At 44.5% G+C, this 18112-nt stretch overlaps 1 protein-coding gene across 1 annotated transcript; it reads left to right on the forward strand.

Annotated features, from left to right (window-relative positions):
- Positions 1 to 4856: 4856 nt before the first annotated feature.
- On the forward strand, positions 4857 to 17067 carry sdr16c5a (short chain dehydrogenase/reductase family 16C, member 5a). Its single transcript, XM_015974299.3, has 7 exons — positions 4857 to 4995; positions 6932 to 7257; positions 7413 to 7544; positions 9145 to 9244; positions 13906 to 14050; positions 15386 to 15511; positions 16186 to 17067. The coding sequence occupies exons 2-7, from the start codon at positions 6937 to 6939 to the stop codon at positions 16280 to 16282; spliced, it is 921 nt and encodes a 306-aa protein (XP_015829785.1). The 5' UTR covers positions 4857 to 4995; positions 6932 to 6936; the 3' UTR covers positions 16283 to 17067.
- Positions 17068 to 18112: the final 1045 nt, after the last annotated feature.

The raw sequence follows: 18112 nt of genomic DNA on the forward strand, positions 1-18112 counted from the left end.
GAGTCCGACGTCTTACTAGGTGAGCTAAAGCACCAGTGACATATTTTGTATCTGTAACATTTATATCCTTGATGACAGCTGAAACAACGTTCAAAGAACGGTTCGGAGTGAAAATGGCTATTTTGTTGCTAATTAGCAGGAAATATCTAGAAGAAAGTTCTACAGAAAGTAGCTAAGGGTCCTCAGAAATGTAGCTAGCTTTGTCACTAGGCGTTAGGAACAGCGACAAAGTGGCACTGCCTCTCTCTCTGCTGCTAAAGCTACGGATAGCAAATGCTACGGGCGATGCCTGAGCGTGAACGCGCATGAAGCAGCCTGCTCGACCCGAGCATCTCTCTTTTTCTGTGATTTTACAGAAAAACAGGCAATCACAGTAAAAATGCCAGGGCTCATTCTACAGGACCAGGGCATTGCAGGAGAATGTATGAAGAAGACATTTATTATTTCTACACATGTTTTGGCTGTCACACTTCCATAATGCCCCTTTAAATACAAAGTTACTCTTCATAGATCCAAACAAAAGCACAGATTTCAGCTTCCTCCACAAGTAATTAGAAGTAATTAGAATAAAAATATTAAATCTGGTCCAAAGCTAATCTTGTTTTCATCAGCTGTGGTAATTAAAGGCGACAGCTTTACTTCTACATGATGACTGATGGGATCTAAAAAACTAACAGGCTACAGGAGGTTTATAAACAGGTTTTATTGCATCTTTTAAAGGATCATTTGACTTTAAGTGTAGTTTTACCACTCGAGTATTTTTCAGTGTCCGCTGTTGTTTGTGTTTGGTGTTACTTTTCCACTCATCTCCAGCTTGATTGCTTTACCACAAGCAGAAATTTGTATTGTAGATAATAGTCATTTTTTATATGTATTCAGATTAAAAGAATTTAAAAGCACCATGAATGTCCTCTTGCTGATTCGCTGAAGCTTTATTTTCTGATGATGGCCATAAATACCATTTATAGTTGTGTCATATAGACACTTTAGTCCTGATTCACCCAACTCTTAGGATTGTTTCCTAAAAGAACAGAGAACCCTGGTTAACATGGTAACCAAGTCTTGTAAGCGCCAAGACTCGTCTCAAGGCACTCTACAAAGTAAACGTTCCAATTGAAGCTACTCAGTGCATTGACTTGAGTTCATTATGCTAATTAAAGTGTCTTCTGGCTCTTGGAGGGTGCAGACGCTTCTTTTCCTCCTCTCCTCCACATCTTATCCTCAAGGCCTTTGTCTGTCTCTGGGTGCACGGCTGCTTCTGCATTTTTCTGGAAACTGAAATCCACTGAAATGGATCTCGTTAGCTGGTCTCTCAATGCGATTGATGAAAAATTTTCAACGATGAGAACAGGAGAAGGGGCTCCCGGATGCCCTGCCGATACAGACCCAGTTGGACACATCATGGACTCCTGGAAAAAGTGGAACTTGATTTGTTTATCTCAGCTGTCTGTGGAGGACTCTGAAGACGTGTGGATATTTGTGGTGTTGGTGTCGGGTTTCCTGCTCATTGGCCTTGGAGGCTACCTGGCTTACCGTAAAATTAACGAGCTGTGGAGGAAAATTGGCCTGATCCCGGAGCTCAGAGATGGTTTGCACCGCGATGTGAATTCAGACCCACATAATTGTTGAGATGAATCGTAAGCTTGGGAATTTGGCCGAGATTCATTATTGGCACAAAAGATGGATGCCATCAAGGAGAGAGTGGACGAATCAGCACGGATTGGGATAGATTAATGTCCATTATTGGGATTCTGAGAGGTTGAGGACCAACAAACTGTAAGACAGAGAGGAAATTATCTCTGTCTGGCCCCCAAACAATTTCTAATCGGAATCTGGCGCCCTTGAGCCTGCAAGGCTCCAACGAAAACTCCCCCCTCAGAAGATATGTGGAATGTGCCGTCGCTATGGCAACTCAACTCTGTCTCCTTTCCCAGCTTGGGCGGGACAGTGGGAAGGCCGCTGAAGCGTCCAGGGTCACTGCAACCCTCCAACCCTAAATGCTCCTCCCCCCATCCACACTTAGGTGACATGTGCTGCTTCATTGTGGCTGCAGGAGCTGAAGTGGGGGTAGTCCCAACCCACCTCCCCACCTAGTGGACACTTATGTTTTGTTGTCTGAAGTCTGTTGCATATCTGTCTGAGGTGTTTTTTTTTTTTTTTTTTGCAGAGCAAAGCTGCCCTCCTGCTGGAGGGTAACTCTGAAGTGCCTTTTTTCCCTCCACCTGAACCAATCCTCATGTAACCCTCTTATCTCTATTAAGGTAGCGCGACTCAGGGTTGCGAATGACCACAGTCACCAATTCTTGTCATGTGTCTTGCCCATGTATGTCTGATCTCTGAATTGTGTGTACTGAAACTCTAATTTGCTTCTTGGATTAATAAAGTATATTTGATTGATTGAAAAGTTTCCTATGTAGGAAAACCCAGCAGATTGCATCGAGTCACTGACTTGTGTCAGAGACTTTACAGCAATCCTTCACTCAACGTCTCCCACGGCTCTCAGGACGAGGTCGAAGCTCAGGTGGAGGTAGGAGTTGAAGACCGTTTCGACAGATGTTCCTAGCAGACCCTGTAACTTCTTTTTTGGGCCCACCCGGTCTACCTGGAGTCTTCCCCCACCATCTCATCCAACTGACCACCGGGTGGTTGATTGCTCTGCCCTTTTCTTCACCTGAGTGTCCAAAACATACAGGTCAGATGATACCACTACAAAGTCTACAAACCTGTGATCTAAGCTGTCCTGGTGCCACATGTACTGGTGGGCAAGGCAGCTTTATTTGTAGAGCACATTTCAAACACAGAGGCAGTTCAGTGTGTTTTACTATTATCAGGACATGATATGAAAACACACAAAGACAAATTAAAATACACACAAATGGAATTACAGTTTAGAGGTAAAGGGTAAGACAAGGTTACAGCATAAGAAACAATTCATTTAAAGGCTGATGAGTACATACGGCTTTTGAGTTTCGTTTTAAACAACACTAGGGTTGGGGCAGATCCGAGGTCACGGGGAAGCTGATTCCATATATGAGCAGCATAGTAGCTAAAAGCATCTCCACCATGTTTGGTTCTGACCCGTGGTTCTACCAGCTGATTGTTGCCTAAGGATCTCAGAGCCCTATTGGGTGTACATACAGGAATGAGATCAGACATGTAATTTGGTCCCATGCCATTGAGTGATTTATAAACTAATAGGAGCACTTTGAAATCTATTCTGTAGTTTACTGGTAACCAGTGTAGGGATCTAAGAACAGGAGTGATATGCTCCGTTCTCTTAGTTCTTGTTAAGACTCTAGCAGCAGCATTCTGAACAAGCTGCAGTTGCTGCACAGCTTTTTTGGAAAGACCAGTTAGGAGACCATTGGAGTAGTCCAGCCGACTGGAAATAAAAGCATGAATAAGTTTCTCTAAGTCTGGTCTGGACATGAGACCTCGGACTCTTGATACTTGATGAAGGTGATAAAACGCTGATTTAGTTATAGCCTTAATATGTCCAGAGAAGCTCAGGTCGGAGTCGATTACACCAAGATTTCTAATCTGGGTATTTGTCTTAATTCCCCTGGAGTCAAGCTGAGCAATAACATCCATTCTATCCCTCTTTTTGCCAAAGACAATAACTTCAGTCTTGTCTTTGTTTAGTTGCAGGAAGTTTAACTGCATCCAGTCGTTTACTTGTTCTAGGCACTGACAGAGTGAGTCCAGTGGCCGATGGTCACTAGGTGATAGGGCTAGGTAGATCAGGGTGTCATCAGCATAGTTATGATAGGCAATGTTGTTATTAGTGTTATTAAGTGTGACCTGACCCAGAGGGAGCATATATAGATTAAAGAGTAGTGGTCCTAAAATTGAGCTTTGGGGCACTCCACATGTCATGGTGATCCGCTTTGATTGGTAGTCCCTAATAGAGACAACATAGCCCCTGTCTTTGAGATAGGACTGGAACCAGCCAAGCACTGTGCCTGATGGTCACACCCAGTTTGCGAGTCTATCCAGAAGGATGTCGTTGTCCACTGTATCAAAAGCTGCACTGAGGTCAAGCATCATCTAGACAGATGATTTACCTGAATCAGTGTTGAGACGAATGTCATTTAATACCTTGATCAGTGCAGTCTCTGTACTGTGGTGCTGTCTAAAGCCTGGCTGAAGACCGTCCATGATGTTATTTGATAGAAATCCTTATGTTCTATATGGCCAGACTATGACTTTTGCAGAACCCCACTCATGTTCTGGTATGGCAGGCTGTTCTTCCCAATCACAGCCCTGCAGGTCACGCTGTCATGGCCCATGTGGACATTGAAATCCCCAAGCAGGATGTTGGAGCACCCTCTGAGCTGCTGTTCCCTGACCCAAAGGTGCTGACCCATTTGTCCCCAGGGGTTTATCCCAACATGCAGCCTCCACTTCTCAGCAGCAGAAGCAGAGTCCAAGGCCTCTCAATGTCTTTGGATGCAGAGCAGTGATGTTGAGGTGGGTTCAACAAGGTCCTGGAAAGAACCACTCCAGCTCCAGATAGATGATGTTCTTCGTTCCAAAGTCAAAGCCCCACCTTTGTCTGCCACACGATGCACAATGCACCAGAGCTCACGTTCCTCCTCCTGCAGGTGGTGGGTCCAGCCCCCCCCCCCCCCCCCCCCCCAAATAATCAACTAAGATAATAAAATATAAAAAGAAAATTACAGGTGATGATGGCAGTGGAGCCATGGACCTCTTTCAGCTGCTAGGGTCTGTGTGTTCCTCTGTGGCTCCACCTGTTTCATTTCCTTTATCCAGAATGAAGCTCTCTTTACTGGCAGACATGAAGGTTATGGTGTAGACACTAAACTCAAATTCCCACAGTGCTTTGCGCAGAAGCCATGACGCACAGCGTAACGCATCCGGTAGGTGGTGAGTTTCGCTGTTTGATGTGGGATGTTTACCTTTCTTTCGCCCTGAGGCTGTAGAAAAAGCTCCCAGCGGAACCCGTGGCTGTCTCCCTGCTGCCAGAAGACAGCGGTACGTAAACTTCTCTCACTTCTCTCGCGTGTCTTTGTTTTACTATCCGTGCTTTGAAGTGGTTATTTTAGTCGCTTTTATTCGTGACGACAGCGAGTCAGGGTGGAGAACAAAGGTCACGGAGCTGATCTGATGTCTGAAGCTCGGTGAGATCTTATCACGCACCTCTGTGGGACCCGGTTAAGTTACCGCGAGCTAACTTTGGTTTAATTCATGCAGCATCCGGATGATGCTGTGAAGTTTATTCATCTCTTGATGCACAACATCCGAGTTTTATTTGCAGAAGTAAATATTTGAGCCCAAACAGAATTTAACAAGCGCAACACATGACGTGAGCAGTCCGTCATCTTTACTACCAATTAGCTGCTGCTGTCAGACTCAGCCCAACTCCCACGGGCACGTGTATACGGTGTACTACGGTAATAGCGTTAAAGTGCCATGGCTAGTGGGGACAAATCCGGGTACTTTGCTCCTAACCAATGATCAGACCCCCTGCAGGCGGGCGGGGGCTTTGTATGAGCGTTTGTATATTTTAAATATAAGTACCAGGTAAATGACGTCATTATAGGTAAATGATTGGCCACATGTAGGTTATGTAGGAAAGCTGTCATTTGTATTCACCTGTCAAAGGTAGGATGCGACCACCCGCGGAGGGTGACCCAATGCTCTTCTACCATATCGTTTCTGTACAAATTCCCCACAGGAACATATGCCCAGAGCAAGAATAAACAAATTAAAATGACCCAACGGCGTCATCCCAACAATAAAAAACAGCCAAAATACTTATTAAAGAAAATCACAGGGACTGAGGGAGATGGGTAAAAATGATCCCCCCCCTGAGGGGGCCCTGTTAACACCACTTCCTGTCCAATCAGGTCTGAAGAACAGGAAGACTGTTCCACTATCTCTGTTACAGTAAATACATCCAATAAATGCTAAATTGGCCAATTTTAGGGTAACAATACATCAGAAATAACATCATCCTGCGTTACACTCCGTCAGTAGAAAATAGTGCGTTTAACATGAATTTAGACCAGCATTCACATGTTCATATTAAACATTAAAGTCAACTTCAGATCTAAGTGTTTAGAGAGGAGTGAAGCGGGTGGAGAAGCTGACAGAACAGGTCCCAGTCTGATGGAGCGCGGGAAAGAAAACAAACGGATTCTTTTCTGCCTTCGATGCTAAAATGATCACGTTTCGTGTTCTACTGCGGGCTCAGAATAAGTTGCAGTTGCTGTGCCTCTAGCCGGGGAGGGACCTTGTGAGAGAGCAGGAAGTGACCCAGTGCTTTGACATCTCTGCGGGTGGAGCTTGAAAGTCCATTTGAGTCAACATTAAACATTAATATCAGCAGTGAAATCTCTGGTGACGCTCAGTCCTGTAAACCGACCCTTCTCCACTCATCTCGTCCAGCTCCAGCTTCCTCTGCATCGTGGTGCACTTGCGATGATAATCTTCAGCTTTACATTGTTGATTAGCGTTCAGGAGTGCAGAGTCGACGAGAGCAACACACCCACCCATGTCTGGCGCAACAGAAAACGGCTTCTACCCACTTAGGGAACTGTGATTATCGGACCCTTTACTTTACTCGATAATCCAACCTGCATGCACCCTTTTGTTTCCTGCTTTAGACTCACCTTGTGTACCTGTAAGGGAAAACAGAGACAGTCCACTGGAACCACTGTTTTCTGGGAACTCGATAAAAAAACAGGTCCTCAGACATGTTTGTAGTCTGATTAACGATTAACTTATTGGATTCATCAGGCTGGGTGGAGTGGGGATGGCGGGGGTCGTCAGTTTGTAACACTGTGACCTCACAACAGGAAGGTCACAGATTCAAATCCAGCCTTTCTCTGTGGAGTTACCATGTTGCCTGTTTCAGAAAAGACGCTTAAGTCTGACTCTGCTTCCTTTAACTTTGTTCCTCCTACAGCCGTCATGCATTTCATTCTGGAAACGCTCCAGGTCATCTTCCTGTCCTTCTGGTACAATTTGGAGTCGCTGTTCTTCTTCTTGGTACCCAGAAGGAAAAAGTCCGTCGCTGGGGAGGTGGTGTTGATCACAGGGTCGGGCAGCGGCATCGGTCGCCTAATGGCCCAGGAGTTTGCCGCTCTTGGTGCTGTGTTGGTGTTGTGGGACATAAATCACGAGGGGATGAAGGAAACGGCTCGGCTCGCCAAGAAAGAAGGAGCAAGCAGAGTCCACTGTTACGTCTGTGACTGCAGCGATAAAGCGGATGTTTACAAAGTCGCTGAGCAGGTGGGTTTCTAACGTGACGTCGTCAACAATAGCTCGTACAAACGAGGGCAAATACGCAGATGTTCTGCGGCGTTACAAGTAAATGTAACTCAGTCTCTCCGAGTCATTTTTACAAAATATAAAATGTAGCTTTGTTGTTTCTTTTCTCCGTGCAGGTGAAGCGGGAGGTGGGAGACGTCAGCATACTGGTGAACAACGCTGGAATTGTGACCGGAAAAAAGTTTATGGATGCTCCAGATTCCCTTATTGAAAAAACCATGGAGGTTAACACAATGGCTCACTTCTGGGTCAGTCGTCAACCAACCTGTTGTATTTGAGGCTAACTATAATGTGGGCGCTGTGCAGATGTCCCGGTGAACATGTCCTACAGTTAGAGCAGTAATGTGAACAGTACTACAAACGTCTGCTAGAACTTGTCTGATGTGATAATAGAGAAGAAGCCTTTACAGGTGATCCCTCGTTTATCGCGGTAGATGCGTTCCAGACCTGGCCGCGATAGGTGAAAATCCGCGAAGTAGGGACTCCCAGCATGCCCCTCGCGGGGATTCCCTCCACGTCGCACCTACGTCACAAACCGCGGCTATAAACGGAAGTCGCCTTTCCAGCTCACCACTCAGTCATCGTTTCTTCAGATTCACGATCAGAGTTTCCACCCTACCGATCAATCCAACGAACTATCAGCTCATAGTAAGTTATCTTACTTACTTCTGGAAAGCCCGGCATTTCCGTGTCACTTCGTTGACGCTCGAACGCTCGGGGGTTACCTAGATCAGCCGGCGTTTCACCGACGCTATCACTTCCGCGTCTGTGAAACCACGCTCCCTATTGAATTATCGTATGATCACATTCTCTTTTTGTGGGTAAAACTCAAGAAAAAAAAATTTTTTACTTGTTTTTTTTAGTTTTATTACAAAAAGTGCATTTTATGATGAAATTGATGAAAAAAAAACAAGAATTTCTTGATATTTCGCATAGAAAAATACCGCGAATCAGTGAAAAATACCGCAAATCTGCGAATTCCCCCTGAAAAATGCTCCAAAGAAAAAATCCGCGAGGCAGCGAATCCGCGATGAACGAACCGCAAAGTAGCGAGGGATTACTGTATTATATTTCTGTATTACTTTATAGAAAATAGATTGGTGCCCATCTCCAGCAAACATTAGACAAGCAGGGCACGCCCTGGGCAGGTGCCAGTCCACCACAGGGCAACACGGAGACACGCCCACACCTGAAGACCAGTCAACCTACCTGTCGTGTTTTTGGACTGAGGCAGGAGTGCCCAGAGAGAAATCGTGCACGCACAGACAGAACATTCAGGCTCCTCGCAGAAAGACGCCACGTTGGGTTCTGAACCGGGGGGTCTTCTCGCTGCAGGGCAGCAGTACTACCAGCTGTGCAGCCCTGTGGTTTGCATGTTTGTTTGAAAACTAACACAATCAAATGTTGCCTTTTAACAACAAATTATGAGAAGTTTTAAAATTAATGTCAACAGGACGAACAGAAATTTGACAAGCATCCATTGGTTATGTTAGTGCCAGGTAAGTAAAGTGTGACCACACCCCCGTGTAATTACATGAGGTGCTGGACCAAACTGACCAGGGGTAGGAGACGGGGATGGATGGATGGGAGACCAGGATGAGCCGCGTCCGTGATGGGTTAGGGAGGTGGGAGTTGGGAATGTCCATGAGGAGGTGAAGAGCTTTGGTCTTCCGCGGTGCTCCTGACGTTCCCCGATATGAGACCATATGTTTGTCTGCGCTATTGCTGAGTAGTTTTCTTGTTTTAAAATCGTTCCTCATGCCTTGTGTGGATGTTTTACTGTCTTGGGATTTTTTAATGACATAACACCATCTGTGTGGATTTAGATTTGTTTTCTTTTCTACCTAGACCTACAAGGCCTTTCTTCCTGCCATGATCGCCAACAACCACGGCCACCTCGTCAGCATTGCCAGCTCCGCTGGGCTCATAGGAGTCAATGGGTTGGCAGGTAAGTCTCGTTTCAGTCCTAAAAGTCACCAGGATCCTGATCCGCCTTTACCACGACTGGAAATCATTGCTCATAGAACAAATGACTATGGCCTTGTCTACTGTAGGGATGTCCCGATTGGTTCCCACTTATGGGCCATTCCCATCTGTACCGGGTCGGCCCGGGCCGGGTAGCCCCAGTCGGCCCCAGCCTGGCCCGACACATCCTTGCCTTAAGCCCATGTGGGCTGATTCTACCCACCAATCAGAGGCTTGCTCTAGTGGAAGGTGTGAATTTGCTGTCAGCAGTGGGTGTGTTGGCCCTGGTCGGCCTGAAGCAGACCCCCTCGAGAAGAGGACTGAGAATGAGCCTTGGTTGGCCCGGAAAAATACCAGGCCACCCAGATATGTAAACAACCTACGCTACCCGGCCCGGGCCGACCCGGTACAGATGGGAATGGCCCATTAGATTGCTTACATATCTTGGTGGCCTGCCTTTTTTCAGGGTGCAACGAGACTGTTTTTCAGCCCTCTTTCTGAGGTGGTCTGCTTCAGGCCGACCAGGGCCAACACACCCACTGCTGACAGCAAATTCACACCTTCCACTAGAGCAAGCCTCTGACTGGTGGGTAGAATCAGCCCACATGGGCTTAAGGCATGCTCAATTCATCATCATTCATTATCATGCTGATTACCTAGAAGCTGAAAATGTCTCTGACTGCATTCCTTGCATACCTAAGCAAGGATGTGTGGAATCAGCCGGGCCAGGCCGGGGGCGACTGGAGCTATCCGGGCAGGGCCGACCAGGTACAGATGGGAATGGCCCGTTAGTACCAGGGTCTCTTCACTTATCCGTATTGTTGGTATCTGGCTGTGCTCAGCTCCTCTTCCATATTCTCTTATCTGTAGTTTTACTCTAGCCATGTATGCTGCTAGCATGGCAGCTGTTTCCAATACAAAATGAAAACAGTTGCTTTGTTTGCTATTTGCATAAAAGTTATTCCTGCGCTTCCTCCTCTCTACGTTGACGTCATCATGCTATCTGTAAAGCTAGCAGTGAAGCAACTCAGACAGAAGAGACGTTTCCAGGAAACGGCCATGAGGTCAGAGGGATTATTGGACCGGTGATCAATCATTGCCATGGAGGAGATTATAGGCTTTCATCCCCTCGTGAGGCTGTTGGAGCTGTGGTACCTCTCACCCTCTCAACACTACGTCGCAGGTGCTGTGTCGAAGAGCTTCCGAATCTCGGCCAGCCTGTTTGAGTCGACGAGTTCTCGGATATCAAAGATGAATTGGACGTGAATAGAAATGCTGAATTATATTGTTACATGATGCGTTTTGTGGAAGTGGAGGAATTACATGACATTTTCGTTCTTTGTTAATAATAGAAACCTCACAGAACAACTTGAGCAAAGGTTTTCTTTATTGCGGCATACAGCTGAGGAACCGAGTGCACGCGCTGATTTCGAGCCAGTGATTGTGAAACGCTGAATCAGCTGATAAAGAAAGCCGTCTCTGATCTGGGGGCAGCTCCGGACCATCTAGAGATTATTGGACAAAGGAGGGTGCTTCAGAACTAGAGGAACACGATGGAAAGCCTGGTCGTGCTCTTAATAAGTCAGCAAATCAGGATCAGTGTTTTCAGACAGAGACTTCTTCAGATCTGCCGCAACAGCTTAACGAACAAGTCGCTCCCCAACCAAAGTCTGACTCCACCCGCATTTCCTGTTTGAAAAACACGCCGCAAGGAGGTGTTGCCTGGCGGGCCAGGAAGCAGGTCTGTGGCAGTCAATGACACAGACCCTCCAGCCCGCCCTTAGACTCCATCAGACACCAAGCCACTAACAAACACGTGTGTGCAGACACTTGGATGGAGACGAGGCAGCACTTCCTAGTGCCTGATAGCAACGCTAGCTCCTTTGCCTCAGAGCAGCCATTTGAGGCGGATGAGTTATTTCTACCTTCACCAGAGGGCAGAGGGTAGGGAAAAGGCGAGTGGCTCTGAGCTGTTGCCCGGGGCCACCGGTGCCGAGCCGTGAACCCTAGCTTGCTATTCCAACTCCACCTCGCTACGGAGGAGTGGCTTAGCCCAAGATTTGACTGCTGTTCCACCCCACAGTGCCAATGCCGCTGACATAATATGGTACCAGCTAACATCACAGGGTACCTCCTAGCCAAAAGCATGGTTGAATTTAGTAGTGTAGCATTTTAACCTGAAGAGGGCGCTACACTGGCAATTATAGGCTGAAATAAGATGCACTAAAATGCCTAAATAACAGCTACACATGTCTACAGCACTGTTAAAGGGACATTATGGAAGTTTGACAGCCAAAACATGTACAGAAATAATAAATGTCTTCTTCATACATTCTCCTGCAATGCCCTGGTCCTGTAGAATGAGCCCTGGCATTTTTACTGTGATTGCCTGTTTTTCTGTAAAATCACAGAAAAAGAGAGATGCTCGGGTCGAGCAGGCTGCTTCATGCGCGTTCACGCTCAGGCATCGCCCGTAGCATTTGCTATCCGTAGCTTTAGCAGCAGAGAGAGAGGCAGTGCCACTTTGTCGCTGTTCCTAACGCCTAGTGACAAAGCTAGCTACATTTCTGAGGACCCTTAGCTACTTTCTGTAGAACTTTCTTCTAGATATTTCCTGCAAATTAGCAACAAAATAGCCATTTTCGCTCCAAACCGTTCTTTGAACGTTGTTTCAGGTGTCATCAAGGATATAAATGTTACAGATACAAAGGACATCACTGGCGCTTTAGCTCACCTAGTAAGACGTCGGCCTCCCATGCAGAAGTCCTGGGTTTGATTCTGGGTGTGAACATCGTTTATTTAGAGTCTCTATTTTACATTAATGGTATTTTTTTTTTACAGTAAGATGCCCAAATTTTTATTTGAGACTCGCCGAACGGCATTGAATTCACAGATAAAAAAGATGTGGGTTCAACTTTCATTTTGGAAGAATTTTTCAAGCAAGGGAAGGGAATGATCTGAGCATGCAGGAGGACTGACCCATCTTAAACCTTTGTCGGCTGTGCTGAAGAGAAAGGTACAGAACCAAATTATTTAATTAATTAGCTGCGCGTTCTCCTGTCCTCCGTCCTCCGGGCCACACACACACACACACACACACACACACACACACAAGGGACTGTCTCAGCTGTTATTTTCGTTAAGGAGTGTGCACGTACAGCATGCGCGCCTCGTGCACGAGCCTACTATTGAAGCTGCCGTTACGCTTTTGGCCTGAGGGGACAATCACGAGCATAAACGTTCAAAAGTCCGTAAAGTCCCTTTAAACACTCATTTATTAGTTTATCTGCAAAACAAGTTGATCTGGGGGTGACTTGCTCTTTAGGCAGAGTTCTCCACATCTCTCTCCCCAGCTCTTGCCTCTGGCTCATCTGGAAGGATTTAGGAGAACCTGATTACGGAAGAAATGAAGACAATTAAAACTTGTTTGATATTAATAAATTATCTTTACATTTAGGGAAAAATAAATCCATGATATTTAGTAATAACAGATTGGAAAATGAATTCAAGGTAAAAATGAATAATATTGAAATAGAAAGGCTGCAGCGAATAAAATTTTTTTTGGGGGGATTGATGACTAGATCTGCTGGAAACCTCATATTAAACATATTAAATCTAAATTAGCCAAGAATATATCAGGGTTGAACAGAACAAGACACGTCTTAAATGAAAAATCTCTTTATTGTGCATTAATTTGACCATTTTTAAGTTACTGTGTGGAGGCATGGGGCAACACTTACAAAAGGGGCACATGTTTCAATCAGCAGTTTGAGAATTTGTTTATATCGGTGCATTTATAAACCACACACACCTTAACTGAGCTAACGGTGCGTGAGAAGAAGTCAGGTGCTGCTGCGTTCAAGTGTTTCAGGTTTTCTTTTATGAATTCGATTAAAAATAAAGGCACCCGGCCCGGCCCGTGTCCGAGGTAATTACACAGTCGCTGGCCCGAAGCCCGGCCCTCGGGCCGTCGGGCCGGGCCGGGCCGGCCCTCGGGCCTAGGGCTTCAGTGCAGGGCTCTAATACTAAGTGACTTAGCGGCTTTAGTTTCATTTCTTAAATTGTTCCAGAATTTGACTCCTTGGACACTAATGCTGAACTCCTCGACTTTAATTCTAAATGTTGTTTTTTTTAATTCATCTGTTCCTTTTGGATTATAACTGCTTTCATCCTACTCGCTTTCAAACTTTTGATATGTTCGTATATGTGCGAACCGATGCATACAACGTAAAATGTTGTTTGTCTTGAATAAGTAATAGATGTATAATTTTATTCCATTTTTTTTGTTCGAAAAAAATCAATAAAAAATAAAAACCTCAAATGATTCTTTCCATCATTCGACTCAAACCTCAGCGGAGGGGAACGTTGCTTTTTTCTCAGTGCTGGCTGGGCACTTCCTCCCTTGTCTGGTAGGGCTTGTGCTGACACTGAGAGGTCTGAAACATCTGGAGGAGGAACCCTTCAGACTTGAAACATCTGTAAAAATTCCATTATAATTTATCCAGTGGTTCAGGAGATGTTTTGTACACAGACACAAGACACAACACTGTACTTTCCAGCTGTAGATGGGAGACAATAGTACTTGAACAGAAACACGGATGGTTTTGTCTACATGTTTTAAACCTTGAATTTATCACCCTGCAGACTACTGTGCCAGTAAGTTTGCAGCTGTGGGATTTGCGGAGTCTGTGGGACTGGAGCTGCTGGCAACAGGAAAAGATGGGATCAAGACCACCATCGTCTGTCCCTACTTCATCAACACCGGAATGTTTGACGGATGTCAAACCAAGTAGGTCTCTTTCTGTTGACTTCTCGGGTCGGTAGCATTTACAGTCATTAAAGGGATCATTAATATTGGCTAGGATTAATAAAACTTGCCAAATAATCAAAATTTAGATTTATTTCCTAGTTTTCTAGCCAAGCAACCTTGGCTGATGTCTCACTGGTAGATTTTGTTTTTTTACTCAAAACAAGAAAATCTGGATCATATTTAAAAATATTTACTTTATTTTAAAGGGACTTTACGGAGTTTTGAATTTTTATGCTCGTGATTGCCCCCTCAGGCCAAAAGCGAAACGACAGCTTCAATAGTAGGCTCGTGCACGAGGCGCGCATACTGTACGTGCACACTCCTTAACGAAAATAACAGCTGAGACAGTCCCTTGTGTGTGTGTGTGTGTGGGGGGCCCGGAGGACAGAGGACAGGAGAACGCGCAGCTAATTAATTAAATAATTTGGTTCTGTACCTTTCTCTTCAGCACAGCCGACAAAGGTTTATGATGGGTCAGTCCTCCTGCATGCTCAGATCATTCCCTTCCCTTGCTTGAAAAATTGTTCCAAAATGAAAGTTGAACCCACATCTTTTTTTATCTGTGAATTCAATGCCGTTCAGCGAGTCTCAAATAAAAATTTGGGCATCTTACTGTAAAAAAATATACCATTAATGTAAAAATAAATTCTAAATAAATTATGTTCACAACCAGAGTCGAACCTGGTTCTTCTGCACGAGAGTCCGACGTCTTACTAGGTGAGCTAAAGCACCAGTGACTTTTGTATCTGTAACATTTATGTCCTTGATGACAGCTGAAACATCGTTCAAAGAACATTTTGGAGCGAAAATGGCTATTTTGTTGCTAATTAGCAGGAAATATCTAGAACAAAGTAGCTAAGGGTCCTCAGAAATGTAGCTAGCTTTGTCACTAGGCGTTAGGAACAGCGACAAAGTGGCACTGCCTCTCTCTCTGCTGCTAAAGCTACGGATAGCAAATGCTACGGGCGATGCCTGAGCGTGAACGCGCATGAAGCAGCCTGCTCGACCCGAGCAGCTCTCTTTTTCTGTGATTTTACAGAAAATCAGGCAATCACAGTAAAAATGCCAGGGCTCATTCTACAGGACCAGGGCATTGCAGGAGAATGTATGAAGAAGACATTTATTATTTCTATACACGTTTTGGCTGTCAAACTTCCATAATGTCCCTTTAAATAACGCAATTTTTTTGCTGAATTAAAAAAAAAATATTTAAAGAAGAAAATGTAAAAAAAAATAGTTTTTTTTAAACTGGATTAACTGGATTAATCCAGCTGTAGAAGTTGCCGTTCAGCTCGGTGTTTCTTTATTCCACAGGTGGCCACGGCTCCTGCCCATCCTGAATGCAGAGGATGTCGCCAAGAAGATAATCCATGCTGTTCTCACAGATCAGGTCTACCTGCTGCTGCCCAGGAGCATGTACACCATCACTGCTTTGAAGAAGTAAGTTTATTTCTTTATATTAGCGTGAAGACCAAACGGGTCTGCATGGAGGAGGAGAGTCGTTGCAGAGCGTCTCCTAGCTAGCAGAAAATGGAGAGAGAGCGCTTGCGTCGACGTTCAGCAAGATCTATCAGATGTTTCAGCTCTGATGAGGTTTACGTGACGCCGGTCCAGGGAGGCTCAAGCTGCAAATGCAGTTTTCTGCCCACAAGGAGCGGGGGAGGGGGGTCTGAGAGAACAATGCATTCACCCAAAATAAGGTCATCTTATCACTTCCTGATTCAAGAACATGATTAAAAACTATGACAAGGTAACTTATATTTACAACCAGGGGTAGACTGGGCTGTCTACTAGCTTATTACCAATACAAACTACCTTCTAACTGGATTTACTTCAGCAGGCCCCGCCCCCAAACAACCTGACCAATCAGCAGAATGAACTTTTTCACCTAGTTTGCAGTGAAATGCTGTTTCGTTTGCAGTTTTCTCTGTGAAAAAGAAACTTAATCACAGAAAAAAACTTCAAACCTGGGTCAGACCAGAGCAACCGAACTAGGAAAACACCTGGAGGGTTGGAACCTTTTATTTTTTTTACCTTTGTCCAGTTGTTTTAAAGCCTGCCGCTGCAGAATCGTCTGTCATATGGATGATTTTAATTTCTGATTCCTTCAACAGCATACTGCCCATGAAGCAAGGCCTGATGCTTGGCCAGTACCTGGGAGCGTTTAACCTCATGGACACATTCAGGGGACGCGCCAAAAAACTGGATTAAAACAATCAGAGAGGATGACTCCGATGAAGGCTGACAGCACAGTCAGCAGCCACTGCTCATTATTAGCTGCTCGTTAAAACACAAATACTTGAAGCGTGTTTAAGGGTCGATCCATTTCCAGATGAAGTCATCTGTAAATGTCAGCATGACGTTTCTCATTAAAACTAATTAATGCAAAATAAATGATTATCCAGTGAAGGGCACACCACCTTTAATTTTTATACAATTTCAGTGTTGCTGTGAGTTTTTTTAAATTTTTTATAGACTTCTTACATTTTTCCTGCCAAAACCAGCCAACATTTCATCTGCTGTTCCTTCTGTGCATCTATTACTTTATCTATTATTATCTTTATTAATATTACTATTTCAGAGATGTACTTGCTCCCATTAATCTCTGATGTGTTTAATAGTAAAACACTATTGGTTGAAGAAATTAAGGAGTTATTTTGCAAAGAAGATAAAAGACATTTATCAAAAACACCAGACTTTATATTTTACTGATATCACATGAAGTAAATAATAAAACGATGCAATATTTGGAAAAAATGTATAAAAATCTGTTTTTGCAAATGAAGTCTTCAAATAAACCCGAGCTGAGTAAAATCTTCCTCTAGACCTGCAGGAGGTCTAATCAACCTAAACTGTTTGATTTCTCTCAGAGAAAAGGGTTTTGTATTTGATCTTGAACCATTAGCCTTTCCTCTAGGCTGCCTTAGTGCCCTTGAGCCTCTGATGTTAAAACCGAAGATTTAAAAGCTGATTTAATAAAACGGTTTGAATGAGAACAGTTGTCTGTAGCTGAGATTGGTGGAGAATATTTAACGTGTTAAATATGAAACACTCAGATGAGACCACGGTTAGGTCTGAGCTCAGCTGACAGACGTCGGCTTCAGTCTTCGGTTTGGACGTAATCCACAGCTGAATCAGGAACCATGAAGCATCTTCTTGTTTTTCTGAATAACTTCACACATGTTCATGTTTCCCAGCTCGTCTGCAGCTCTCTACGATGACTGTGATGACGTTTGAATAAACCTGCTTCTGATCAGTGCTCGTTTGCTTTGATCCGACGTCTCAGAACAGGAAACGTTTATCAGGTTTCTGCAGGTTATTTATGGTTGTTGTTCAGATTGTTTACAAATGAATACATTAATTTGTTTTAATTTGCCTTAATAAAAATATGTAACTGCTAACCATAGATTAAAAACTCTTTTTAGATAGAAGACAGTAAAAACATTTGTGAGTTTTTGTTTGTGTCACGATGCTGTTTGGGTGTCTGTGTGGCTCCAAGACGGAGATCAAACTATTACATTTGATTAATAAATCAAATCAAACGGGCAAAACCTTGGGAAGCTCATGTATATGTGGCAAGGCGGAGGAACGAGGGCCCAGGCGGGATTCGATCCCTGGACTTCCGGGTGAGGGTCACGCGCTACCCAGTCAGCCAAACGGACACCCCCGTGGCCAACTAGCCACGGGGGTGTCAGGACGCTCACACTGTCACATATAGACAGTCACAACATAACAGGGGCGTGTCCACTTTTAAGGAAAGTGGAAGATGATCTTGCAAGATGGAAATCCTTACCGATATCACTCATGGGGAGAGTTGCTACAATTAAAATGATGGTCTTACCCAGAATAAATTACTTATTCTCGATGATCCCAAACAAACCTCCAGCTGACTGGTTTAAATCTCTGGACTCCTCAATTACTAAATTCCTTTGGCAGGATAAACCTCCACGAATTAGCTTAAAAACGCTTCAGAAGACCAAAGACAGAGGAGGACTGGATTTACCCAACTTTTATTATTATTTCTTAGCCAACAGGCTGCAA

Source organism: Nothobranchius furzeri, chromosome 11 (genome assembly GCF_043380555.1).
Source record: "Nothobranchius furzeri strain GRZ-AD chromosome 11, NfurGRZ-RIMD1, whole genome shotgun sequence".
Classification (NCBI taxonomy): domain Eukaryota; kingdom Metazoa; phylum Chordata; class Actinopteri; order Cyprinodontiformes; family Nothobranchiidae; genus Nothobranchius; species Nothobranchius furzeri.